At 50.4% G+C, this 26,226-nt stretch overlaps 1 protein-coding gene across 1 annotated transcript in view; it reads right to left on the bottom strand.

Annotated features, from left to right (window-relative positions):
* The window catches only part of LOC114085726 (dihydropyrimidinase-related protein 2), a 62,473-nt gene extending 46,630 nt beyond the window's left edge, over nucleotides 1-15,843 (bottom strand). The window contains exons 1-3 of the mRNA XM_027926959.2: nucleotides 15,516-15,843; nucleotides 12,164-12,252; nucleotides 10,274-10,458 (exon numbers count right to left, since the gene is read on the bottom strand). Of these exons, the coding sequence (XP_027782760.1) occupies nucleotides 10,274-10,458; nucleotides 12,164-12,252; nucleotides 15,516-15,554 (313 nt within the window). The 5' untranslated portion in view covers nucleotides 15,555-15,843. The remainder of the gene's footprint in view (nucleotides 1-10,273; nucleotides 10,459-12,163; nucleotides 12,253-15,515) is intronic.
* Nucleotides 15,844-26,226: the final 10,383 nt, after the last annotated feature.

Raw genomic sequence — 26,226 nt, 5'->3', positions numbered from 1 at the left:
GGGATCCATTGGTCCATGGATTTGATGCCTTGAAACAGGAAGGCATGGCTCATGGTGCCGCCCACAGGGGAGGACTCTGCAGTCAGGCAGGCCTCACCCAAGCCCACTTCCCCATGTGCTGGGCCCTGTATGACTAACTACCTCCTTAACCAAGCACCCATGGGGAAGAATTTTCACCAGGAGGGCCAGAGGAAAAACCCAGAGCCCTGCACAGGATGCTCAGCAAACTGCAGGACAGCGGGGAGGGGGATTCAGTGCTGGGGGGACAGAATCCACCCCACAGCCCATGCAGTGTGTCAGCCAGGAAAACGAGGGGCTCTGGGGGTCCACAGCACAGTGAGCAACTATGAGGCCAGTCTCCGATGACTCTCATAGTGACTGACTTGAGGAACTGTTTCCTGGTGGCCCTGCTTTACATATGTGGGACCAGATGTGTCATCAAGAAAATCTAGGCCTCAAATTCTCCTGAGTTATTTGGAGGGGGGAAAAGTGAGAAGCATTTTTTTTTTGTATAAAAACCCCTCTTAGCCTCTGAGAGGACAGGATGATATTCATTTATTTGTGTATTTATTTATTTATGCAGTGCTGGGATGAAACCCAGGGCCTTGTGCCTATGAGGCAAGTGCTCTACCACTGAGCTACACCCTTAGGCCAGAGAGGGCTTCTTATATGCAGGTGTTTTTCCAGCTGTGTTCAAAATACAAACTCCTTTACATTCTCACGAAGATTAACAAGCCTCTTCCTGATCTCATCAAGTAGCAGTGAGGTGACATAACCCATCTGGAACCAGATAAGGTACAACTGCATCCTTATTACAGGAGAAATAAACAGATAATTGACACATAGAGATCAGACAGATTAGACAGGAGAGAAGACCAATAGCCACTAGGCAGGTAACAGATAAGATATATGGATGATTAAATGGAGATGACAGGTAATGGAAATTTGATATGTAGGTAGATTAGATAGATGGATATCTGATTAGATTAAATAGATACTGAGTGACAGTCAGACAGATAAGGGAGTGAGTAATGGTCTGAATGCTTAGGTCTTATGTTGAAGTCCTAGCCCCCACGATGGTGTCAGGAGGTGAAGCCTTTGGGAGAGGCTTAGGTCAGCAGGGTAGTGCCCACATGAATGGGGTTAGTGCCCTTGAAAGACACAAGGAAGACCTTCACCCTCTACCTAGTGAGGACACAGTGAGAAGACAGGTGTCTATGAACTGAAAAGTGATCCTTCACCAGTCACCGAATCTGCAGGTGCCTTGATCCTGGACTTCCCAGCACCCAGAATCATGAGAAATAAGTTTCTGTTGTTCAAAAGCCACACAATGTATACAATCACCCAAACTAAGATAGTATAGATGGATGATGGACAGAGTAGATAAAACAGATCAGAGTGTCAAAACAAACATTTTTAAATAGTATGTAAAATAAGTAAATAAACTCATTGACTCTGTACATAACCCCAAGAAATAAGTCTTATTATCTCCATCTGGAAATACATTAGGATACTCGCTCTCAAACAGAAAATACTAGAAAGGAAAACTGGACTTAAATCTGCTTCTTGGAGCTCTCCCACCCCAGCCTGCTGTGTGGCTTGCGATCTCACCCTCTGAAGCGCGCGAGGCCCAGCGAATTCCACCCAGCTGCAAGAGAGGGGCTGGGCCAGAAGATTTGCATGGTCACCCTAAGAGTCCCTGATGCCATGTTATTACCAGCATCTTTTAATTTCTTCCTCACAGGCTCCCCACAAGGAAGGATTCCAGTCCTGGCCTATCATTAGAGGGAGATTAGGTCATAAACATTACTGATTTAACCTAAAGACACGAGGGTTTTCTCAGAGAGCTGCACGGCAGGTGGCCTGGGGCAGCAGTGCCTGGTCCAGCTCCACTTTCTCCTCAGCCCCCTCCCGTCCCACCACACCCAGCCCTCTTCCTCTCACTGCCTCTGGCCCCACTGACTGCAAGTCCTAAACGGTGTCTGTCAGAGAATTAGCCCAGCACAATCTTCTGGGACACCAAGGTCAGCAACTGAGGGTTGCTCAGCCCCAGCCTGCACACCCCAGGTCACAACAGTGTGATCCTCCTCTCCCTTTGCAAAGAGGACAAGACAGAGCAGGGGTCACAGAGCAGAGGCCACCACTCGCTTTTGGAAAACCTTGGCAAACACTTATTCGGCTTTGCCGGAAGTCCAACACTGGACCAAGCTCTGGGATCCATGGTTCTTAACCCTGGCTATCACCTGGAACTTTCAAAAGTACCAAAATGTCAGGCCTCCCTAGAACAATTAGGTCAGAAGCTCTGGTCTCCGTATTTTGTTAAAACTCTCCCGGGGTTTTAACAGGCAGCCATGGTTTTTAGTGAGTGCCCAAGCTCATTGCAAAATTTCCTTCGTTGGAGAGGAGCCTCAGCCACCGCGACCCAACCCCCAGCTGCATCCTCTCTGTCATTAGGGGAACATTTAGTCACATTCAAAGAAAGCTGCCTCCCAAATGGGTTAACCAGAAAGAACTCTAATTCCTACTCACTGTGATTCCCCTTTATCATTAACCCAGGCCGTGGAGGCCAACTCAAAGCCAGGAATTTGGGCAAATGGCTTCACCCAACAATAGCAGCAAGTTAGAGGCAGGGCCCTCAAACCCAGAGATAGAAGCAGTCATCTCTTGAGAAGAATCAGAGAAGGGGAAAAGGAGGGAGGAGAGACAAAGGCCCTTCCTACAGTGACTGAGGTCCAGAGCCGTGGGGGGTGAGAAGCGCACACCACACCCTCGGGTGCTTGATTTCCCTCTTGAACACTGGGTTCCATTCGTGCTTTTCAAGAAAGGCCTACAGCCCACCTTGACAGATTTTCATGTGAAAAGCAAAATGGCCAAAACTTAGGGGAAATACAATGGGTGCTGCAACCCAGCTCCTCTCTTGAACAGAAGGAGGGACGTTGAAGGACAGCCCTGGAAACTCAGCGTGGTGAGGACTTTTCTTAAGTGACCAATTGGAGACACCCTGTCTCATGAACTCCATCTCCTTGACAGTTCAACATTGACACTGGCCAGGACCAGGGACACTGCCAAGCTGTGGAGGGAAGGTAAGCGATGGAGAAAGGCAGTGAGGGAATGTGGTGGTTTCCTACCACACACCCCAAACCCTAGGATTCTCCAGTCAGAAAGGGAAGACGGGGAAGGACGGGGGTCTCCCACTGTACCACCTCCACCCATCGTTCCAACCAGCACAGCTCCACCTCCATCAGCCCCAGGTGTCAGCTGGAGGGCGCCCTGTCAGGCTGCATGGGAAAGGCTGCCCGGGACAGTGTGAAGGCTTGTAAGGGCACAAGAAGCACTGGGCCAGGGCTCTTGTCAGACTCACTCAGTGGCCTGTCAGGCCCCCAGCATGGCCAGTTCCCATGCACACCAGAGCCATGTCAACATGGAGGGAGCACAAGCCCTGCCTCCAGAAGTCTGTGCCCAGCTCACTCGGCCAGGACACAGGGCAAGGGGAGCCCAGGACGCGTGTCATGGAGCCCTTGTCCAGCAACGAGGAACCCTGAGCTGGGAGGCTGGTCACTGAGAATCTGATGCTCTAGCTGCCGTTCCGGCCAGGAGGGAGGATGGATGAGAACTTCCCAATAGTCTGAACACCCACTCCAGGGAAAACCAGACAAGAGGCTCTGGAAACATCTGAGAACTGAGATCCTCCAAGCTCTGCGCGCCACACCCCCAAGAAGGGCCAGAGAGAAGAGGGGCCAGGAGGATACAGATATCTCAAGAAATGAAGGCGCACTCTTCGTGAGCTGGCCTGACTCCCAAGGCTGCACTGCCAGCTCTCAGGACCAGGGTCCGGGGAAGACCCCGTGGATTACGGGAACTGCCTGATGTCCATGAATTAAGGTCTAGAGAGTCACACAGAAATGCCGCGGCTTCTGGAAAGGCTTCATAATGCCCGCTGACCTTCCCCGTTGGCCAGTCAAGCCCAACACAACAACCCCCTTCACGAGGAAAGCATTTTGGGCTGGACCTTTGGGACCTCCTTCCCTACCCACCAGCCATATCAGTATCCAGTATTCAGCCCAAACTACGCCAGGGAGTGGGCAGAACCGTCCAGTCCAGGCATTTAGGACTGAGATTCACAAAGGACACCTGAGCAGGCCTAGCCCCGTGGGTCTGCCTGCTGAAGGCTTAGGCGAAGCGTGGGACCCCCTCCATGCAGGGCCTGGGGAGATGAGAGGAGCAGAGGGGAAAGCCCACCCAGCAGCCCGTCGGATAACGTGGCTTTCTAATCGCCAGACCACGGGCAGATTTTGTGGTGAAAACTTCGGTCCTGGACTTTGAAACTTGGTCTGATGTGGTCGGGTGTTTTAGTAAACACTTTCTAACCCCAGTCAAATGAATGCTGCAAAGGGAATCATCAAAGTATCAATTACAGACACATCCATATTACAGTGTGTGTGTGTTCACACATGTGTGCCTGTCACCAACAGGGAGCAATCCCAGACGCCACATGGATGAAAAAATGACAAGCAGTAGATGTACCGCAGCGGGGCCCTGAGCCACGTCTCCTCGGGGAGCCTCCTCGCCTCCCTCCCAGGCCTCTTGCCTCCGTAGGCGAGGCTCACAGAGAGACCTGGGACCAGCCCAAAGCGTTCTGGGAAGGACTGCTGAGTTCACAGGGTGCTGGGGCACGTGACTTCTCCACCCAAAGCTGCGCTCAGAGAGCCAGCCCTAGGAGGACCAGTGTGACAGCGCGCGGCTAGTGCCAGCGCTTTGCGAGAGCAGTTTAGAGAGAGGGGCTGCCCATCCCAACCAGGTCGAAGCCTGGGCTCTGGACTTCCCCTTCTGTCTCCCTCCCAAACTGCTAACAGAGCTGACCAGAACTAGGGGGCTGTGGCAGAAGGGGACACTGCTGAGGGAGCAGCCACTGTTAACATCAGACACATACACCCTCCTTCCCTACCCACCAGCCAAGCAGGAAACCAAGATTCATGGGAGGATTCCTTCACTCAAGCCTGGGTATCAATGGGTGCCTCTCAGCACTGAGACACTGCGTGGGGGGAGTGGGGAACACAAAAACAAAACAGGGGGGCCCCGACTGACCACAAGGGCCAAGGGATAAAAGCCCATTCATTGTCTGCCAGGCACGGTGGTGCACACCATATTCTCAGTGACTCAGGACTGAGGCAGGAGGATTGCAAGTTCAAGGCCAGCCTGAGCAACTTTGTAAGACCCTCAACAACTTAGTGAGACTGACTCAAAACAAATAAAGAAATAAGACTGGGGGTGTAGTTCAGTCCTCAGGCACCCCTGCATTTAATGCCTAATATATTAAAAAAATAAATAAAAGTCTACCCAGGTACAAAGGCATCAGGAGATTACCAGGAAGAGGGCTAAGAAGGAGCCTGAGAGGAAGCACCCATGCTGAGCTCCATGGGAAATAAGGAAGGGGCAGAAAAGGCAACGCGTCGCTGGCTGAGCTGACATGAGTCACGGCTAGACACGAGGACTAAGCCACATCAAGGGACTCTGACGCTGGGCTGCATTCTCCAAGCAAGAGGGAGCCACTGAAGGTTTCAGAGGAAGAGGAAACAGGAGCGCAGGTGTGCTGGAGGAAGAGCCCAGCCACAGAGGCTCCCCGAGGAGCAGGGCCCTCAGCAAGAGGCAAAGCACAGAATCGGGGGTGCCAAGGAATAGGTGCACGAGACAACATGGGACAAGACTCACAAGCATGACGTGGCAACAGCCCTCCAGGACTGGAGGCTGGCAGCACCACAGAGGTACAGGAGAAGAGGATGAGAGATGCCTGGGGACAGGTGAATGAAGGTACAAAAGACACATCCTGGCAGATGCACAGAGAAGTTCAGGTCTAGAGTTCCAGCCCTGTGTGGCAGCACCTCCTCACCCCATCATGACCAAGACACCCCTCCCACCTCTGCAGTATGACAAGGACGTCCCCCTGGGTGTCTGTGCCTGGACTCTGCACTTCTCGGGACAGACTGGAGTTCAGGTGGACAGAAATGACATTCAGAGCAGTGACTCCTAATCCTTGGAGATCCGGAGCGCACAGATCTGGCACGGACTCCTGAGAGCCACAGTCAGCCCTCAGCATCCGTAGGTTTTGTGTCCAAAGATTCAACTCAACATGGATCAAATATATTCATAAAAACTGCACCTGTGCTGAGCTTGTCTTTAGTCCCTAAAGAACACAGTGTGACATGTACGAGGCATAGGCATAATCTGGTGACTTCAGTATGCAGGAGGACGTGGGAGGTTCCATGCACCTGCCAGGCCATTTTATGTGCGGACTTGAGCATCCTCAGTCTTTGGTATCCACGGGGCTCCTGGAATCACCTCCCCAGACACCCAGGGACCACTCGATCTCGTTCTCTCTGTCCTTTCCATCAGGATCTGGCTCACAGTATAATCAAAATTGTTCTGGACTTGAGCTAAATGGCATCTCATTCAATGACCACACAGGTGTGTACCCTCTGCCACCTGTTAAAAGAACTGGCAAGACCTGGCCAGAGCTGCCAGGGAAAAGATCAGGCAAAAGAAAGCCACCGTGAGTCTCCCCTCAAATTTTCTTGTTCTGACCAAGGGTCTACTGTCCTTTCAAACAGTGTCCCGGGTGCCTCGAACAAGTGCCAGATTAAAAGAGATTCACGGTTTCCACTGGCAGATCTGCCGCTTCAGTAGGTGGGGCAGGACCCAGGAAGCAGAATCTCTTAAGATCACACACACACACACACACACACACACACCCCTACACACACACCTGACATATGTAGGCACAGGGCACTGACCACACCCACACCCGGACAACACATGAATGCTCAGGCCACACCCTGGGCAGCTGCGGCCTCTTTTCCTCTGGCTCTCTAGGGAGAGTAGAGCTCTGGTAGGTCATAGAGATGGGGCTGGTGGTCCCCACAAGATGCCCCTGCACATCTCAGTGCTTCCCATAGGACAGGGACCGTGCTGACACAGCCACAGTCCATCTTTGTGGCAACTGTCCCCACTTCACAGATGAGGCAACCTAGGCCAAGGTGACACAGCCAGAAGTGGCAGGGCCAGGGCTGCAGCTGTGCAACATGCCTGCCACCTTCCCCAGGGCACAGGGAATGTGTCCGCAAGTGATGCACTGACACCTGACCTTGGTCTTCCCCTCTGCAGAATGGAAGCAGCCATTCCCACCTGCTTCCTGGAGGCTCCAGGATCCTAACAACTCTGATGATCACAAAGCCCTTGGGAGGGGGGGAGTCCACAGCATTTCCCCAAGCAACATCCCACCACCTGTGTGACCCCTGGGCCAGTCTGGACGCACCTGCAGGCTGAGTCTGGGATCCCCACCCACCCACAGAAAGGTGAAAGGCATTCCCCTGCCCTGCGCCGGGGCCCTCACAAAGATCCTACTGGGCAGCTCCGTAGCAGGTTCTGTTTGATGGCCATAATATTATTTTCTGCTACTGACATGTCACCTTTTTCAAACTGGGAACATTTGGCTTCATGTTCCTCATGGGTAATGCCATGGCAGTCAGAAATGGAACCTCTAAGGTCTGTGGACCTGGGAGACATACAGCCAGCAAAGGGACAGGAGAAGACACATGGGCCAGGGCAGGTGACAAGGTGTGGAGAAAGACAGACGAGAAGGAGGCGGTGCAGGTGGTCTTCGTACCAATTTCCTTCTACTGCTTTTTTATGCAGTAGCCGTGGGCACATCGAGTTTGCACTTGAATGTGTCCAAAACTCCCCCAGCCTTTCCTCCCGGCTCCAACAAGCATTCAAGGCGCTGTGGTCTCCCTGAAGAAGCAGCTTCTCCGTACCAACCAAGCTGGACTGAATAAGTGCTCTTTGCAAGCCTCCTTCTCTATAAAGTAAGCCCTGGCCACTCGCTGACTTGAGGCAATGCACAAGGCATGAACAGAAAGCAGAAAACAGAAAAAAAAAAAAATCCCGATTTTCTCATCTGTACTGCTACTCCTCCCCTCCGAGGGAACGGCGGGCGGATGGGAATCCTACACGGGTCAGCAACCACAGGGGTTATTTGCAGGAGTGGCTAATATTTCTCACAGGCTACAAAAGCAGTGGAGTTTGGGGTGTGACGCCCCTGCGCACACTGCCTCAATTGAGTGTGCGACTCCGATCACGTTCTGGGAGGCTCGCTCATTAAATTCCCCCCACTCCTTAGCCAAACCGACTGATCCTGGAGCCTTCGCATTCCCTGCAAGCAGGCCCAGCAGCCGGTTGGAGTGCTCGCTCCCCTGACCATCTGCCCATGGGGCCATCTGCCGACTGTTCCAGGCGCCCTGGAATGAGATGCCTCTCATTACTGCCCAGAAGGAACCCACCTGGATGAATGGAAAGAAGCCCACAGCCTCTGGGGGAGAAGGCCACAAGAAGCTGGGGGGCAGCCAAAAGGGATGTGCCCCTGTGGCGGGGGAAGGCAGGCAGGAAGGGACACGAAACAGAGCAAGGGGCCAAAGCACGGCCAAGTGTAAGGGTTGAAGAGACACATGCAGGAATGCAGGAGAGGACGGGGCCTCTCAAGTAACAGGGCCCTTCGGCGTCTGCCAAGAAAAGTGCATTAAGGTAAAATCTCTCACTGAGCTCAGAGCCTGACCAAATGGGGGAGCTGCAGAGGACTACCAGGTCAGCAAATCCTTCACTGGGCAGATGAGTCACTAAGACACAGAGAAGTGAGGTGACCTGTGCAAGATCACACAGCAAGGCAGAGCTGGAAGGGAACCAGACTGCTGACTTCCAGTTGGGAGCATTTCCCCTACACCAGTGGGCTCCTGTCAGGCAACTCCTCCAACCACAGTCGTCACCAACCACTCGCTCAAGAAATATTACTTACGGCTTATTGACCCTCTGTGATCAACGTCTGCACCCAGAAGGGAGGCAGATCACCTTGACGTGGACCTTCCTGGATGATCCTGAAATGGTCTATGCTCCTCCTGACTCAGGTGGGCCTCCAGACCACCCTGGAGGCAGGGAGGAAAGGCCCACTCGGTCAAGCGGCAGCCTCCCGCACTGGCCCAAGTCCTGGGGTGTGCACAAAGGGCCCCCCAAAGGATGGCATCCACAATCTAGAAGGCAAGGCCTGGAGCTAGGCAGAAATAGTGAGCCTCAACCTTGGAGGCTGTCTCATGGTAAGAAGGAAGGCAAAACAGGAAAGAACTGTCCCGATGCTTCCGAGCTGAAGACGGGGACAGGGAGGGAAGCAGGGAGTGAGCTTGCAATTTAAAATGCAGGGAAATTCCAAGTGGGAGGGGACAGCAGAGCAATGCTGCTCCAGCTCAGGAAAGACAGAAAAAAAGCATCCAGACAGACCTCGAAACCACAGGTCAAAAAGACCATCACTGAAAGATACAAACTCTGGCTTCTCTCGGGGGTGAAGTTCCTTCCACTTGGACCCTCTTCTGAACCAGACTATTAGCTTTTCATATAAGACAGGAAGCATGTTGACTTTCACTCTTGGATAAAAAAAAATCTCTTTTCTAAAATACGTACCTGATGGGCCACCAGGCAGCGTGCCCACCTCCTCAAAACAAAAATGACATTTGCAAAAAGGCCTCCCGGAATCTGGCTGTTCACAAGCAAACTGAGCACCGATGCTGGGTCCAGCAAATAGACCTTGGATCTGGCTGAACCAAAACATCACAGCCCTCTGAGCAACACAAAGGGCTCCTGGCCGTGGGTACCAGCAGTTTTCATATCTAAAGGACAGTTAGTATCTGTGGCTCCTCCACCAAGCAGGGCTGCCTAATTCTTTATATCCAACCCAGGCTAAAGAGCATTTACCGCATTTGATTTTCACGTCAGTGGAACAGAAGTTTCCTGGCTGGGCATTTTATTTGCTGAACCCTGTCCTTATTCCAAGAGGAAGCACTCTTAGGAATCTTTTTATTTTCAATCAAAATCAAATATTTATGAGTGAAGGCTCAAAATAGGTAGCTTTGAAGATGACTTCAAACGCTGTACTTTCACAACCAAATAACATTTTGGGGTCAAAGAAGATAAAAGTCCTCAAGTAGAGAAATCAAGAAGCCATTCCTCTCTTCCTACCAAAATTCCTTAGAACCAGATGCTCAAATTCAACTGGAGAACACCAAGTTCCACAGAAAGCGAGAGCAAGGAAATAAGACAAAGGCGAGCCCACCCAGACCCTTATTTAGTAGGTCTAACCACTGCTCGGTTCATCAGCTTCTCAAAGGGAGACCCAACCACACAGGCTCATTTGCTGTCTCACGGCTCTAAGGGTGGTGACAGAGTTGGTGTTTCTTACTGATCATGGTGGTCCCCCCGGCCAGGGCCGCCTTGGTGCCCTGAAAGAAGTCATCGGCAGACGTCATTCCCTGGTCAGGCATCTGGAAACGAGTGTGGACATCAATTCCTCCAGGAATCACCATTCTGGAATGCGCTTCAATGGTCTTCACCCCTCCTGGCACGATCAGGTTTTCTCCTATTTGCCTAAATAAACAGGGTTGGTGATAAGGGCAGTCAGTAAAATGTGGATTCAAATCAGATCTGACAGCTTATCTTCACTAAGCTCCAAACTCTCCTCTGCCATGTGCCGGGGACTTTTCAGAATCTTGTCATCATTCATCACCAGAGATCCCCCCCACCCTTCACCCACAAAGGGCGCTGCAGCCAAATAAACTAGAAAACAAGATTTACATAAGGCACCAGAGGCCCCATTCTCAAATTAGCTACCAGAAACCAATAAGGTCAAATGGTAACAAGGCCCCAAGGTATTCATATGTCATCTGACCTTCTTGTAACACACACCATTGAGCTAATTATCCAATAGCAATTTGCTTCAGACCTGAATGCATTTTCCAAACATTATTTTTACCATATCCTTTTCAATAGAGAGAAAACAGAGGTGGAAGGGTGGAGATGGAACCAAAGGGGGAAAAAAGTGAACACTATAATGGTCGCGATTTTTAAATGTGGAAACAGGTGCTTGGCCATTCAGATAATAAAGGCAGACAAACAAATACTCATCATGTTGGGGACATGATTCATTTCCAATGTTTAAGAAAATATTTTTACTATATCTTTCTACTGTCTTAAAAATTAATCAAAGAGGAGTTGATTAAAGTTCTGAGACAAATGAGTGATGACTAAAAATAGCACTCAGGCCTCCTCCCTTCCAGGCCACTGTCCCTCTGCCAGGCCAAATCATGCTGCCTTATAATTGGGAGCGGAGATGGAACAAGAAAGTCACAGCATTTGAGAGCCCAGAGCTGAGACTGTCACAAGAAACACACATGGAGAAAACATTAAATGTGGAAATGCTCAACCCTATTTTCGGTTCATAAATCAGGGTGTGAGCTTCCAGCCAGCGGGCACATCCAGGTTTCCACTCCTCCGGCTGCCCTGCTGCTAGTGCCTGATGAAAGCTGCTTATTTAAAAGATGTCACTGGGTGCAGTGTTTGTCGTTAAGCAGATGTGCTATTTCTCCAGAGCCTGGGAGCTGTCCCAGTAGGAAGGGCATGAGGACACTGGTATGCACTCTGCTCATTTAACCCGCCAGAGTCCAGAAACACCCAGACTCACAACCGTTCTGTTGTTCTCCTGCATGACATAATATATAACATACAAAGGGCAGCCTTATTTGAGACAGTTTCCACTTAAGAGAATAAAAACTAAAATTCCCCCCAGGATTAGGGAGTAATTTGTCTGTGGCACTTGGTAATTAACTTGGTATCCTTCTGTAGCGCCTCTAACTTGGACTCCTGATTGAGGGAGCAGATGTGGTTATCCTGATGAGAGGCTGTACTCCGCATCTGTGCCCTTTGATTGTCCATTCCAAGCAACTAAATTCTAGGAAACCTTTCACACCGTCAACATACCCTAAAGCAAGTATCTGAGCTGACAACAGAAGATATTTTGTCACCTCCATTAAAAAATAGGACCTTACCAAAGGCATAGTGGTGGGGGCAGGGGGCCGCAACTTTGAAATCTGCAAATATGAATTCTCAAATTCATTAATTACAAAAAAAAAAAAATTCATTAATTACCACTAATCAAAATGGAACTTAAAACAGATACTAAGTTGGTCACTCTTTGAGTCACTACATTCAACACTTCATGTGTAAAGGGGTACCAAAGCTTGGGATCAATGGGAGGTATATAGATACTATATACATAATAATGAGTCACACTTACTTGATCAGCCCATCTTCCATGTATATGTCTGCGTAGAACGACTGGTCATCATTAACAATTTTACCTCCTTTGATCAGAAGACGATCACTCTGAAACAAAAAGATAGTAAAGTCACAACACATAGCCGACCTATGAGGAACACAGGTGCTAAGTTAAATGAATGCAGGACACATTTGTACTATTCAGAAACGATGTTCCAATGAGCCAGTTTTTGAAAGCTCTGGTGACAAAGGGGAACCTGTACTGAGCAAACAATTTATCATCCAATGAGGCAGAACATACTGGCAAAGCTTATTCTACAAAAATCAACCATCTCTTTCAATTAGACCTTAAACCTGAAAGCAAAAGAAAATGGGGGGGGGTGGGGGCGGGGATTAAAGAGCAGTGAAAACATTCCAAATAAAGAAGACAATACTTTTTGAATGACTTTTGGCTAAACCTCATTTAAAAAAAAAAGGGGGGGGGGGGAACACACCCACACTTAGGAGAGTCTTGGCAAGGTCTGTGTCAGGGAAGAGTGACCAAAAGTCTGTTGTCAGGGGATACCCTATACAAACACACTTGGTCCAGCCACAACAAGATTTCAATTCAGAATGTCCTTTTATATTTACATTTATTTTTGAGGCAAATCACAGCAAGCATAGCAGGGAGGGAAGGGACTATGAAAATTACACCATTTTCACTATGTAGTTAAGAAAAAGGAAAAGTTTTATGATAAAGTAGATGAGATGGCAAATTTTAAAATCTAACATCACTATAGATTCCTAATGCACTTATATTTTAACTGGTGATATTTGTGCAAAAAAATAAAGGCTGTGTGGCATGGGAAGGCCAGGAATGTAACAAAAATACCACATTATGCCTCATGGCTATCCCAAATCCTGTTGAAGAAATGGAATGTGAAGGTGGTGTATTCAGTGAATAAGCATCTATTTTATTTCAATCCGGATTCAAGCTTTACAAGCTGAGCCATATATTACCCCTTTAATAAGCAACACATCTCAAAGGACAGCATTCATCTTGACAAGGGTTAACCCAAACTAAGCTAAAAACAATACTCACAGCAAGTGCCATCTACATTTATCAGCTACCAAGAAAAGGAAATTACAGAAAATCTTTTATATATCTATAAGCTACTAAAGAGAAAAAAAATTTACATGTCATTCCACATATTTGTTTCTCTGACATACTAAAAATCAAAATGATCTTCATTTTGAACACTGCAGGGGCTTTTTCATCCTGACACAGATATTGGGAAGTCAAATGGAAACAGTGGACAATTCCTAAAACTGATCATGATCAATGGCAATACCTCTACAAAATCCTGTCAAGTACATCAGGCTGTTGCAGCCTCAGAACATGATGGAAGAAGATTCTATTCTCATTTGACAGGGAAACTGAGGCTGGGAGATGTTGAGCCTATAATAATCCCTCCTCTCCCAGATCTAGAGCTTCCATTGCCTGGGAGACCAGGAGAAACCCTGCCCTTCACCACCTGCCCCTTAGTCACTGACCTATCTGTTCCTGCCATTACCACAAATCCCCCAGCCAACATCATGTCAAGAAAAAAGCGAAATATCACAGCCCTGTTCACTCCAGTACCTTCTAGAAGGCTTCTTACATAAGAGACTGGCCATGGTAATGGAGGGAGGGAAAACATGCTATGGGTCCTAGGATAATGCAACCAGAATTTTTCAAGGGTGGAGGGGGCGCACATTTAAAAATCGGTCTTGATTGTTTGCCTATTTTTTTTTCCTCCCCACAACGTCAATGAGAAACCAAACTGCCTCGTTTGTTCAAGAAGACAACAAATTATCAGGGGCTTGCTGCAAATCTACTCCCCACCCCCACTCCCTAGCTCCCCAGACTCCTTCCTCCAGCAGTAACATAGACCGTTGGGTGCTCCATGCGCTCTCCTCTGGGATCTGGGGTCTTTGCCTTCAACTCACCTTCCTTGAACAACCCAGCGCATCACAGAAAATCTCAAGCGCAGGACCCTCCCCAGCGCATTTATTCCCACTTCTCTCCTGCGGATGGGTGTGTCCTTGTGCATGGAGAGGAAGCAGGGGTGCCCGGGGCCACAGGGACAACCAGGGCGAAACACACACCAAATCCAGCCCTACAGCACCTTTCGGCTGTTTGATTCTTTGGTGCCTGCGTTGGCCTTGGGTTCTACCCGGGAATCAGCTGGCCAATTGCGATTGCACAGCATTATATAACAATGAATTTCCCTGGCTTTCCCCCTCCCTGGGATTTCATTCCAGGATGCAGACAACAGGACAGGGGAGACTTTTCCAGGAAAAGATGGAGAGAGAGTGGGATCAAGAACCGGTGCTCATCCCTGAAGCATCGCGAATTCAAGGCACGGAGGTTTTCCGGTGATGTACAAACCAACAATTCCAGGCCCCAGAACAGCGCCCACACCTCGGGCCGCTGTGATCATTGTCTGCCTGGGGCCGGCCGGGCCATCTGCTCGGCGCGTCGCGCAGCGCCATTACCTCTCTGAGCCCGGCTCGCCGCTGTCCCCAGCGCCCACCCTCCCAGCCCGCTTTGTATGCGCCAACACGGACGCCTCCCTGGTGGCGGAAGAAGCAGAAAAGACGCAGGAAAGCGAGCCCCGAGCCCTGCCAGGGCCCCAGCCTCAAAAAAGAGGGCGGAAAAAAAAAAAAAAAAAAAAAACAAGAGAACTACCCAAAACCTGTCCCCAGTCAACAAAAAGCCTTGGCCCGGGCCTCCGCCCTCCTCTCCTGCTCATCACGGTGCCCGATTTCCCTTCCCGTTTCCCCATCATTCCGCTACACCCTGCCCTTTTCAGCATCCCTCTGCTGTCATTACGCCTTCGGGCTGAAACCGGTCCCTTCTTCCAAGGAGCCGGAGGAAGGCTCCAGAAAGCCCTTTATGGTGGGGGCGGAAGACACGGGGAGGGAGGATCCATTTCCCCAGCTCCCCATCGCAGCTCCTGAGTCCAGCCTCGCAGCACGCAGCCCGGAGAACAATATCGAGCTTCAACCATGCATATTCAATCTGGCATCCATTTGCTTACACCCCGCAGGCCAGCACTGCAGCATCTCGGGCTGACAATAAAAGGATACAGCGGATCTGGCGCGCTACCTAAAGCTATCTCCAAGTACTCACGCTCCTAATTGAATGCCTTGCAAACTACGTGCCTTATAATTCTTTATTATTGCATCTCCCACCACCACCACCCTACTATCGCCTTCATTAGCAACTGAAAAAATGTTTTTTAAAAAAGTTGGGTCCCTCTCCATCTCCCTCTTTTAAAAATTCCTTAGATGTTCAGGGCCACAAAAGGTTGCTAGCCGAACGCACATTTCCCAAGTACCCAACTCACCGTGATGCGTGGAATATTTTTCTTCCCCTGATAAGACATCTCTCTCTCCTGGAAAAAAAATAATTTCAAAAGGGCAGCTTTAAAGCAAAAATTGCTGGGAAGAGGACTTGGTACTTTTTGCAGAATTGAAGAAGGTACAACCGTTTAGCTGGTCTTGCTGGTAGCAATTTTCAGGAACGTAAGGGACAAATACAATCCTCTGTTGCTCTTTCTTCCTCTCCTCCAACACAGCCCCAGCTAGGGCGGAAAAAAAGAAAGAGAGAGGGAGAGAGAGAACAGGAGGGAAGGGGGTGGAAATAAACTACAGCAATAAAAGCCTCGGTTCAAGTCAGCCACCGCGGCGCATGCGCCGCCAGCCACTCCCTTTCCTCTCAGGCAAAAGCCATCCGCTTCGAGAGAGGCGAGCACTGATTGGCCACAACCGTGGGATATGCAAATGAGGGAAAGCTGGGAGGGGCGCGGCGCCGGAGCGCGAAATGCTGCAGTGTGCGGTTGAGGGCGGCGGTCGGTGCGTGCGCCCGAGCAGGGAACGCGCCTTTGGCTCCCTTTCTTTGGGCCTGGGCATCCGGGACTGGGGCTGGCAGCAGCCCCAGATGCAGCATCTGCAACGCAGGGACAATGGAGGGGTGGTCGTTTCGAACAGGGGGAGGGGGCACAACCCCAAGACGGAGGGGCTTCGGTGCAGCCCGGGCGGCACGCACACGCCCGCCCGCGCGCCAATCCGCGGAGGCCGCCGCTGCAGCCCGCGTGGGGTGACTGCGCCGAGCCAATGGCTTCGCTGGCGGCGAGCGCGCGACTGCACCGCCGGCCGGCGCCGCGCGGCCCGGGAGGGGCGCCGGGCCTCCCCCGCCCAGCCTGGAGCAAGACTTGCTCAGCCTCCGCCCAGCAGCCGGCTGGGGAATTGAGGCGGCGAGTGCGGGGAAAGGAAGCCGGCGACAGGCTCGCCACCGGCCACGCCCGCCGTCTCCAGCCCCGGAGTGGATGCTGGATGCGGGCTGCTGCGGCCCGGGCCACGGGGCCGGTCGCGCTCCGGGGTGCGTTGTGGCGCGGGCGGGAGGTGAGCCTGCAAAGACGGAATCTGGCCTGCGGCAGCGCCGGCTGCCTGCATCTGTTGCCTGGAGCTGCAAAGAAAGCCCCGAGCAAGCGCGCGGCATCCGGGAAGGCCTCGGTCCGCGGGGCACGGGAAGCCCCACCCCGAAAGAGCCTTTTGTGCCAACAGGCCACAGTCTGTGAAAGTGTAAATGGCCCAGTGTAGGCCCCTGTGTCCCCTCTTTAATGGCCACGCCCACCCGGAGCCCCTGGGGAAGTTGGGCCAGGGGGCGTTCGCTGGTGCCTACAGATCCGTGGAGGAAAAGCTGTTGGGATTCCAGCGTCGGCGGAGCCCTAAGGCCTCGCGGCGCTCTTAGCTGGCGCCCCGCACAGCATCTTGAGGCAGAAAGCGAAATGAGCTGGAAAGAAGCCAGAGGGACAAAAAAGAGCTTAAATCCCAAAGGAATGGGAAATGGTCGTGGAGAAAACCTCTAATCTCAAGAGTTAAAGACCCTGAATCCCCAACCGGAGTCGAGTCGCACTTAACCGGCTTTCAAGGTCTCTCCGTGACCCGACTGAACCGGCCTGGGAGCCCTTGGCTTTGCTGTGATGCTCTACCTTCAGAATCCTTGTGGAAGAAAAGAGCTGGCCCAGTGAGTCCCAGGCAGTCTAACCAGGCCACCCCCTTTGGAAGGTTCCCCAGGCAGGTACAATGACAAACATCTGGACTGTGGGGCTTCTCTTGCTTGGGATCACAATACATGCAATTCCTACATGATCTAGGCCAGCAAGCAGCACTCAATCTATTTAATCAGCTCACACTCGCTTAGGAAAGATTAGCTGGATAAATTCAGGATCATCCTAGGACTAGTGAGGGCCCTGTGTCCCAGCGTCTGCACCTGTCGATCTTCCCAGACTTAGAGATGTAAAATTCACCATTTCTTTCCCCTCAAAAGTCCCAGAAGGGGACTGTGGAAATTCATTAAAGTTCAATAGAAGCATTTCCCCCTCCAACTACCTGATATGCAGGAGCAAAGTGGACTGATTATCCTCAAATATTGGACTCAAATAAGGGATTTGTCTCGGAAGACATAAAATATGCCTTCCTACCAAGGAATCCCACCAGTAGGTTCCAGCTTGGATTTGGGGTGCATAGAGTAGGGTCTTATTAAAACCCAAGAAAAAAATACCCACGTGGCAAACAAGTAAATAATGATATTCAAATTAATTTGAAACAAAATGGCTCTAATTATATTGCTTTTTTATATTCTTGTTATACTTCCTTGCTCCTGGTTTGATCTTAATGGGTTTAAATATGTCTTGTTATTTACTGGTTTGCCATGGAATGTTTTGTTTTCTAATAAAAAGCTCCCATGAGCTTTTGTCAGACTTATTTGTGTCAATCTTATCTCTATAGCCATTGATATAAGGTTTCCAGTCAATTGTAATTGACATTTCTAACCATAAATATCCAGAAATGTAACATCTAAATGGATTTGTCTGCTCTGGCTGGAACTTAAGAGAGTATTTGGCACATAGAAAGTACCCAAGGAATAGTTTTAATCGACCAAGGAGGATAACTGACAGTAATCTGAATTTCTTACCGTACTTACTGCTCAGTGCCATGCAGAAAAGTAAAAGGGGGGTGAGGGAGAATTGTCCACCCATTCTACATTAATAGATTTGTTAATATAAACTACTTTTTTTAAAAAAAAAAAATCTCTCTTTGGAAAAATACTGAAATTTTCCAGTGAAGCTGGAACCTAATCTGGGAACCTAATATTTGAACCTGTCCTCCATTTATAAATATGAAACACACACCAAACAGGAAACAGCAGTGAAGACTGCCTGTTTTGCATTTTGCAACCCCTTCCCAACCCCCTGCCTCCCCATACTTCACCAGCATCAGGAAAGGGCAAGGAGTTGAAAAAGAGTGGGACAATTAGATGGAACCCCCTAGACAATCTGGGGGTCTGGAGGAAGGAAAACCCTACTCAAGGGGGTCTGTGAACAGGGGGGGAGTCAACCAAGGGTCAGAATCTGACTTCACCTCCTCTACAGCCTCATGTCCAGTCCCTGGACAACCACCTCCAATCTGTGGGCGGGTGCATGCAGACACAGCGTCAGAGCAGACCTCTCCCCCGGGGCTATTCTCCTTCTTCCCTTCCCCTTTCCAGGGACACTTCTCTCACACTGAACTTAAATGCTACCTGACGGTGGAGTCTTTTTACATCCAGCCCCCTAAAGCCTGGAGCGCACCTCCTCTGTTCACCTTGACTGTGACACATTTTGCATGTACAGAGGCTGTGCATTTCTTCTATGAGATGGTGACTCCTAGACTCCTCACATTCCTAGTCTCCCAGTTACTAGCACACTGCCCAGTCCACAGGGGTTGTCCTCAAGGTTTGGTGCATCAGTAAGTGTCATGGCTTTGACAAGGACAAAAGGTTCTTCCACATCACCACCATAGTGAGTTTGGGTGTCAAAAATTCCCCAACTCAGCCCTTTCTTTTGGCAAGGTCACTTTGCTGGGTCTTACTGCAGCTCAGCTCTTCTTCCTCAAGTCCCTGAAACTGCAAGAGAACCGTGCAACAGCAAAGCTCATTACTCTAGTGCCGGCATAGTTGCCCACGTTTTAAGTAACAGAACTGCTGTGTGCCACCAAGCCGGCTGACACAGAGGTAGAGCAGCCAATCCTGAAATGAACCACTGAATGATAGAGGTCATCTCTGGAAACTTTTTTTCTCAAAAATGTGTTCTTTTGTCCCCTTTCTCATTAATCTTTGTACATGCCTATGTTAGACCACTTGTCCTATAATGCCACCTACATGGTGCAGTGCACAGCTGCACCCTACCTAGGGGAGCATCCCTTTCCTTCCTTCTGAAGCCTGAGCTCACAGATTACTCTTTCATGAGTCTTTCTCATCTCTTACTCTTATTCTGGAACCAGCAAAACTGGGGGCTTAAATAGGACCGGATGCGTGGGTAGATGGAGGAGGAGTGACACTGATGCAGACCTTTAAGATGTTCTCATCTTACAACCTGCTGGGAAATGGTGGTGGGGGCTGCAGACTGGCACCCTGATGCTCTGCAGTAACTGGCTGCTTTCAGTTCCTCGCCGTCTGCCCTGCGTGAGTCCTGTCCTGGCCTAGCCCACCACAGTCCTCGGTTTCATCTTCCCCCTTTGAGAGGCTGGAGTAACCATTTCTGCTTCTGGGCACGGCTGGAGCTCTGTGGAAGTGCAGTGCTCAGAAAGTTACAGCGTGGGGCAACTCTGAAACATAAAATGCTGACAGGAAGAATGAGCCTCGATGTGGCAGAGAAGAGAAAGCCACAAATCCCCACACTGCTGCAGTCGGACACGGAGGACTGCGGTCTCCAATGCAGACTGCAGAGAAGGTTAAAATGAATGCAGTGTAAGAGAAGGTTCCGGAATCCTTCTCTGCCAAAAACAAAGGGCATTGACTAGGACACATCTTTGCTGCAGATGGACTCAGGCAACAGCAACTGCTTCCTGAGTGTGTGTAACCCTGAAGGGGCACAGGCTGCAGAGGCACAGCTGAGGGGTTGGCACTGCCCACTGCCTTCTTCAGTTGTGATTGGGGGTAACAGGGGTCAGCAGTGCAGCCCTCTGAGCCAGACGCTGCTTTTTATAGAACTAGACAGGCTATAAGCCACTTCTGTTGGGACTCTGAAACATCCTGCAGACATCCCCACAGCATGAAGACCAGAGGCTCATCTGTCCAAATCTGCTATGCATTAGAGCACAGAAGACAGGTACAGGTCACAACAGCTGGGAGACTAGAGCTTCCTCCTCTCTAGGTAGCACAGATGCCTTCCCAAGGATCCCAGTATTAGACACCCTGCACCCCATCCTCTGACTACAGATTTTGCCTGAGGTCTCTGTTCCAGCTGGAGACACAGGCACCTTGCTCTGGTCATCCTGCCTCAGGTCTGCCCTCTGGTGGTCAATGAGGAGTGTGCATGTGGTCCACCCCTTCCTGGTCCAGAAGTGGACTGTGGCCTGGAGAGGTCCTCAGAGGTCACTTGTTTCAGTGTTCCCAGACCTGCCTGTTCATCAGAATTGGATGGCCCCAGCTCATCTCTCCAGACCAGAGCCTCCTGCATAAGGCCAGAGAGGTTTTAACTAGTCTGTCTCTGGGCACCAAAACACAGACCCAGCCTGCCCCACCCTCCATTGCTAAAGAAGGAAGCTCCAAAAACCACATACTAGAATGAAGGTTTTACTCCCTGCCCAGAACTTCCCCCACTCCCCAAAATGCAGCCAGATCCTGCTCTTGAAAGAATAATAAATGTTATCACTATAATTCAATGTGCCACCTTTCAATTATAGTCCAATGTCCTAAAACATTGTTCTGTAGTCAGTAAGGAGGGAGCTGACATCCACGGAGCACCTACTGTGATCTGGACAGAGCACACAGTGCTTTTGATACACCTTCAGGGCCCAGGGGTGTAGCTCAGTGGTACAGTGCTTGCCTGGCATGGGTGAAGCCCTGGGTTGGGTCCCCATTACTGCCATAAATAAATAAATAAATAAGCAAACAAACAAGTATGTCATCCTTAATCTTCCCCAAATCCTCCTAGGTAAGTCTTTGTGTCCTTACCTTACAGATGGGAAAGTAAAGCACAAAGACGCCTCTTGTTCCAGGCTCAGCTTCCCACAGGAGGGTGGGATTCTAATGTAGGTGATGAAGCTCACAGGGCTAGTTCTCTCGATGCTTAAGAACTTGACCAATAAGAATTAGTAGGAACAAGAGCCTGCCTTGAGCAAGAGGTGAGCAGAGCACAGTGAAGTGCCATCTGCCTTCAGGCCTTTCCCCTCCTCAGGCCCTTCCCCTTGCCCTGTCCCTTGCCTCATTACCTGTACAACTCAGATTCACTCTGTGACCCCGGCCCTGCTCCCCTGGGAAACAAAACAGATGAACACCAAGGCAAGTGGCATGCACTTAATGTGCCAGCCAGCGGCTAAAAAGAGAAGACCTGGTTGGTCGAATTTCAGACAAGGCAGGCTGCTTGCATAAAAGAATGCAAATGGTTTAGCAAGTGCCCTTCCTCCTCTGCCCCCTCTTGCCCCTCACTCCAGGGCGCCCTGGGCTCCATTTCCTCATGTGGCCCTCTGTTCCTGCTGTCGCTCTTCCCCCATTGATGGCAGCCTCTCCTGGCCCCTCCATCCCTGCTCGCAGGAGACCCTCCCTGGCCACTGGTCTGGAGCCAGCCCATGTAGTCACTATTTCCCAGCTTGGCCCCGGCTCCTTAGTAGCAGTGATCACAGTGTGGAACTGTTTTTGTGGACTTGTTTACTTGGGTATTTTTCAATCTGTCTCTACCTCTTAACAGAAAATCCCCTAAGCTGCCTCATTCTCCACCCGCACCTGGCAAAGGGCCCTGCATTCATTAAACAGAAATATGAATGGACAAAGGGATGGGCGGACATTTCTAAGAACACCACCTCCATTTCCTCCTGGTGCCTCCAGCCTAGGTGACCACACCATCACCTTCTATCTGCCACGCCACCCCACCATGCACCTGTGATCCAATCCAGATGTCAAGACTTTGCATCACTGAATAGGGGCTGAGGCCAAGCTTCCCACTGCCCTTGGCAAAGCCTCAAGAGTCAGTCCTTCCCCATCCAGGCCTGACAGTCACCATCAACTCCACCTGGGGTCTGGGTGTGGGGACTGCACCTGGTCCCTCTTTCCAAGCCCACATCTCAGGTCTGAGCTCCACCCAGCCCAGGATATACAATATCCTCATCAGTTATCTTCCTTGAGTCAGAGTCTGCATCAACTCTACACTGGGGGAGGAAAGCTATGTACTGAGAAATCGTAAATGTTTCATTTTAAGTCTCTTAAAAGAACAGCCATGAACAAGTACCAAGAACTATACACTTGCCCCAAAATACTCTATGGCTATTGCACTTTTATACAGTCAATTCCCGAGAGGCTTCTTTAGGACGGGTTATTAGATTAGTGAATTCTTTTCTTTCTTTCTTTTTTTATGGGGGGGGGGGGGGGTACTGGTATTGAACTCAGGCACGCTTAACCACTGAGCCACATCCTCAGCCCATTTTTGTATTTTATCTAGAGACAGGGTCTCACTTGAGTTGCTCAGGGCCTCACGCAATTGCAGAGGCTGGCTCTGCACTCATGATCCTCCTGCCTCAGCCTCCTGAGCTCTGGGATTACAGGCATACACCACCACACCCAGCTACCTTAGTGAATTCTTGAAGCAGTCCATTTGAATACTGTAAAGACTTCACAAAATTCTGAATTTCCCCTTAAACAAATTGGTCTTCTTCCCCCACCCCCACTCACACCCGTCACTATCTATTTTCAAGTAGTGGGAGTTTACCATGTGTGCAGAGGGGAATGAGATGGGGCAGGGGTGTTCAAAGCACTTTGATTCAAGGCATTTGCACAAGAAGGATGAATAAGTGGATAGATGGATGGGTCAAAAGCCCAGGTGGAGGTACAAGTTGCTGAGCACACACATCTGCACCAGCTCTGCTTCTCTACCCGAGACCTGACTGGGGTTCTCTGACCCTAGATGGTCAGCAACCCAGATATGGGTGTCCCTCCAACTTCAGACACACCCAGAATCTTTCCAGAAGCCAAAGAGGACCCTCACTAGGACACCAACAGATGAGGAAATCACCGGAAGAGACAGACAACTAGTTCTATGAGCCTACTGTCAGTCTCATTATGGGCCTTCAGACCAAATTCCCAACGGTGAACTCGTGTGGCCTCTGATGGATGAGAAGTCTAAGGAGTCCCCTCTGCTCCTTCAGGAAATTAGAAATGAGTTAGACCAGTAAAAACAACACTTGAAAGAGAGGGGGCACCAACAGGAAGAAAGTGACCCTAGTTCTAGAGAGACTGGGTGGGAGGCGATGCCCTGTTCTCTGCTCCTCTCGTCCCCAGCCACTGCCTGGCTGGAGTTGTCATCTTCACATTCCTGAAATGTGTGGGGCTGTCTGTAGCCTCTTCCCAGGCCCCCACACCTACCTCTGCAAGTATATCCATGCCCTCTCTGACCCCTCACCCCTCCTCTGTGCAGCCATTCCTGAACCCCACACAGAGCTGGCTACTCCTGTCGCCCACTGGACCCTGTCCGGACTCCTAGCAGAGTGCCTGATACAGTTCCCCGCACTATTTCTTTATACGTTGTCTTCTGGACAATAAGGTTCTTCTTTTACTTATGGTACTTGAGATTGAACCCAGGGGCACTACATCCCCAGTTTATTTTTTCATTTTGAGATAAGGTCTTGCTAAGTTATTTAGGCCTTGCTAAGTTGCTGCAGCTGGCCTTGAACTTACGATCCTCCTGCCTCAGCCTCCTAAGTTGCTGGGATGTGCACCAACATACCCAGCAACAATAAGCTTCTCGAGGACAGAAACTGTGCTTTCTTTCTTCATACAATAGCCACATGGATCCTGAGAGGATGGGGAGGGAGGGAGGGATGGATGGATGGATGGATGGATGGATGGACGGACAGTGGATGGGTGAGAGGATGGGGGGATGGATGGAAGAGTAGGTAAAAGATAAGTAGATGAATATATGAATAAATACCTTGGGTGAAAGTCCCAGTTGTAAAATACAGCCATGTGGCACTTGAGTCCAAAATGATCTTCCAAGGCACAAAATGCACAACCAGCTCTGTTTCAGGCCCCATCCTTCAGTTAGTTTCTAGAAGGTCCCTGGGGAGCTCCCTCTCTATTTTCTGTCTCGTCCCCTTCCCATCCTGCCCAGTTTATGAAGGTTTGCCTGGAGGCCCTTGCTGATGTCCTTACCTGCCCCCCAGTCCTAGAAACAGGGGGACACAGGTGTCATGAGGCCCTGTAGTCCGAGATTTTGTATTAGATAGTTTTTCCCCCACTCTGGGAAGGAACTTGGCATGTTAGAGCAAGCATCTGGGCTCTACTCCACCAAGTTACCAGCCCCTCTTTCTTCTGCAGGGACCCTTTGATCTGGTCCCAGACCCTCCCGAGTGCCATCAACCAGAAGCTGCTCACCCCGACGTCTCTCTCAAAGCCTTGGGCCCTGCCTGGCCCCTGCCTAGCCCCTGCTGGTTCCCCTCTGGAGAATAGAATGCATACCCCTCATCTTGTCTGTTTTCTTTCTTTTGTGGGGGAGGGAGGGGTACCAGGAATTGAACTCAGGGGCACTGGACCTCAGAGTCACATCCCCAGCCCTATTTTGTATTTTACTTAGAGACAGGGTCTCACTGAGTTGCTCAGCACCTAGCTTTTGCTGAGGCTGGCTCTGAACTCATGATCCTCTTGCCTCAGCCTCCTGAGCTGCTGGGATTGCGGGCATGCGCCATCATGCCTGGTTCCTGTTTTCAAGGACTGGGATCTGATACACACAGGTAGGCCTCCACCAGAATGGAGGGCCTTCCATGGAATGGTGGACCTCCCATGGAGTTCTGACCACTGCCCACCTACCAGTGCTTCTTCGAGTGGCCTTCTCTTGGAGCCCCCATCTCAGGGTTCTCTGTATCTGGTGGACCACTGGCCTGTGTACCTCAGAGATCCCTCACCCCAATCAACCACCACCAATGCCCCCCACCCCGTTGACATACGGAGAGCTGAATTGTCTGATGTGCCTGACCAAATCCCCAGCCCGTCTCTGCAGCACAGTCAGCTTCCTTCAATATCAATCTAGTGCATAAGGAGGATCTGGGACAGACCAGGCCCCTCCTACTGGAAGACACAGAGATCTGCCTCTAAAGTGTCAAGATATCAACACTCTTTCACACAGCAGGAGTCCCCACCTTGGACACTCAGCACAGGGGGTAAAGTCAGAGTGGAATGGAGGGATTCTCCAACACTATTAAATCTCCATGATTCACCGAGGTACTGGCCAGAGAAATATCTCATACTTTCATGCAAGACAAGGTGAAACTCCACAGGACTCGCTCCCTGGCCTCCATCCACGTGACAACACAGACAGAACATAATGGCCTGTCCGTATCTAGGAAAGGAAACCTCTTCTGACATGCAGTACCTCTCTTTCATGTCCCCTCCAGTGCTTTGCAGAGCTTTCTACCCTGAGAGAAATGTCCTAGACTTCTGCTGTGTGACATGAGTAGCCACTAGCCCCAGCTGGCGAAGGCACACCTGAAATATGGCCAATCAAACTGAGGAATGGGAGTTTTAGTGGCTCTGGCTGTCATACTGGACAGCACAGATTTGAAGGCCATCCTGGGAGTGGAACTTCACTGGTACATAATGTGCAAGTTTCAAACTGGTGGCCCATGGGCCAGAGCAGCCCTGAGACACATTTTGTTGGACCCACGTGGTGATCTAACTGATTTTTAATTAATATCCAACATCTAAAAATTAGAACACTTTCTATGAAAAAGCCACCACACTTCCACCCTTCTTTTGGAAAATCAGAAGCTGTAGGTACCTCTGTGTCTGTTCCCAAGTGGTGCCAGGGATTGGGAGCAGGAAGGAGCCGCCCCGGAGGAGGGACCTGGGCTCTTTGCTCGTTCTCCACAGCAGTTGTCTACCTCGGTGAGGCTGAACCTAGCTCCATCTGTCATTTACAAAACTCTTCATGAATGCTATACTTCCACCTGCCCCACTCCAGGTGCCCTTGAGGCAGGTCTTCTCTAGCCAATCACAGACCTCACCCAACTTTTTTAACAGTGCTCTCC

This window comes from Marmota flaviventris, chromosome 3 (assembly GCF_047511675.1).
Source record: "Marmota flaviventris isolate mMarFla1 chromosome 3, mMarFla1.hap1, whole genome shotgun sequence".
Lineage (NCBI taxonomy): Eukaryota > Metazoa > Chordata > Mammalia > Rodentia > Sciuridae > Marmota > Marmota flaviventris.
Note: the sequence above shows the minus strand (reverse complement) of the source record. Positions and strands in the feature narration are given on the sequence as shown.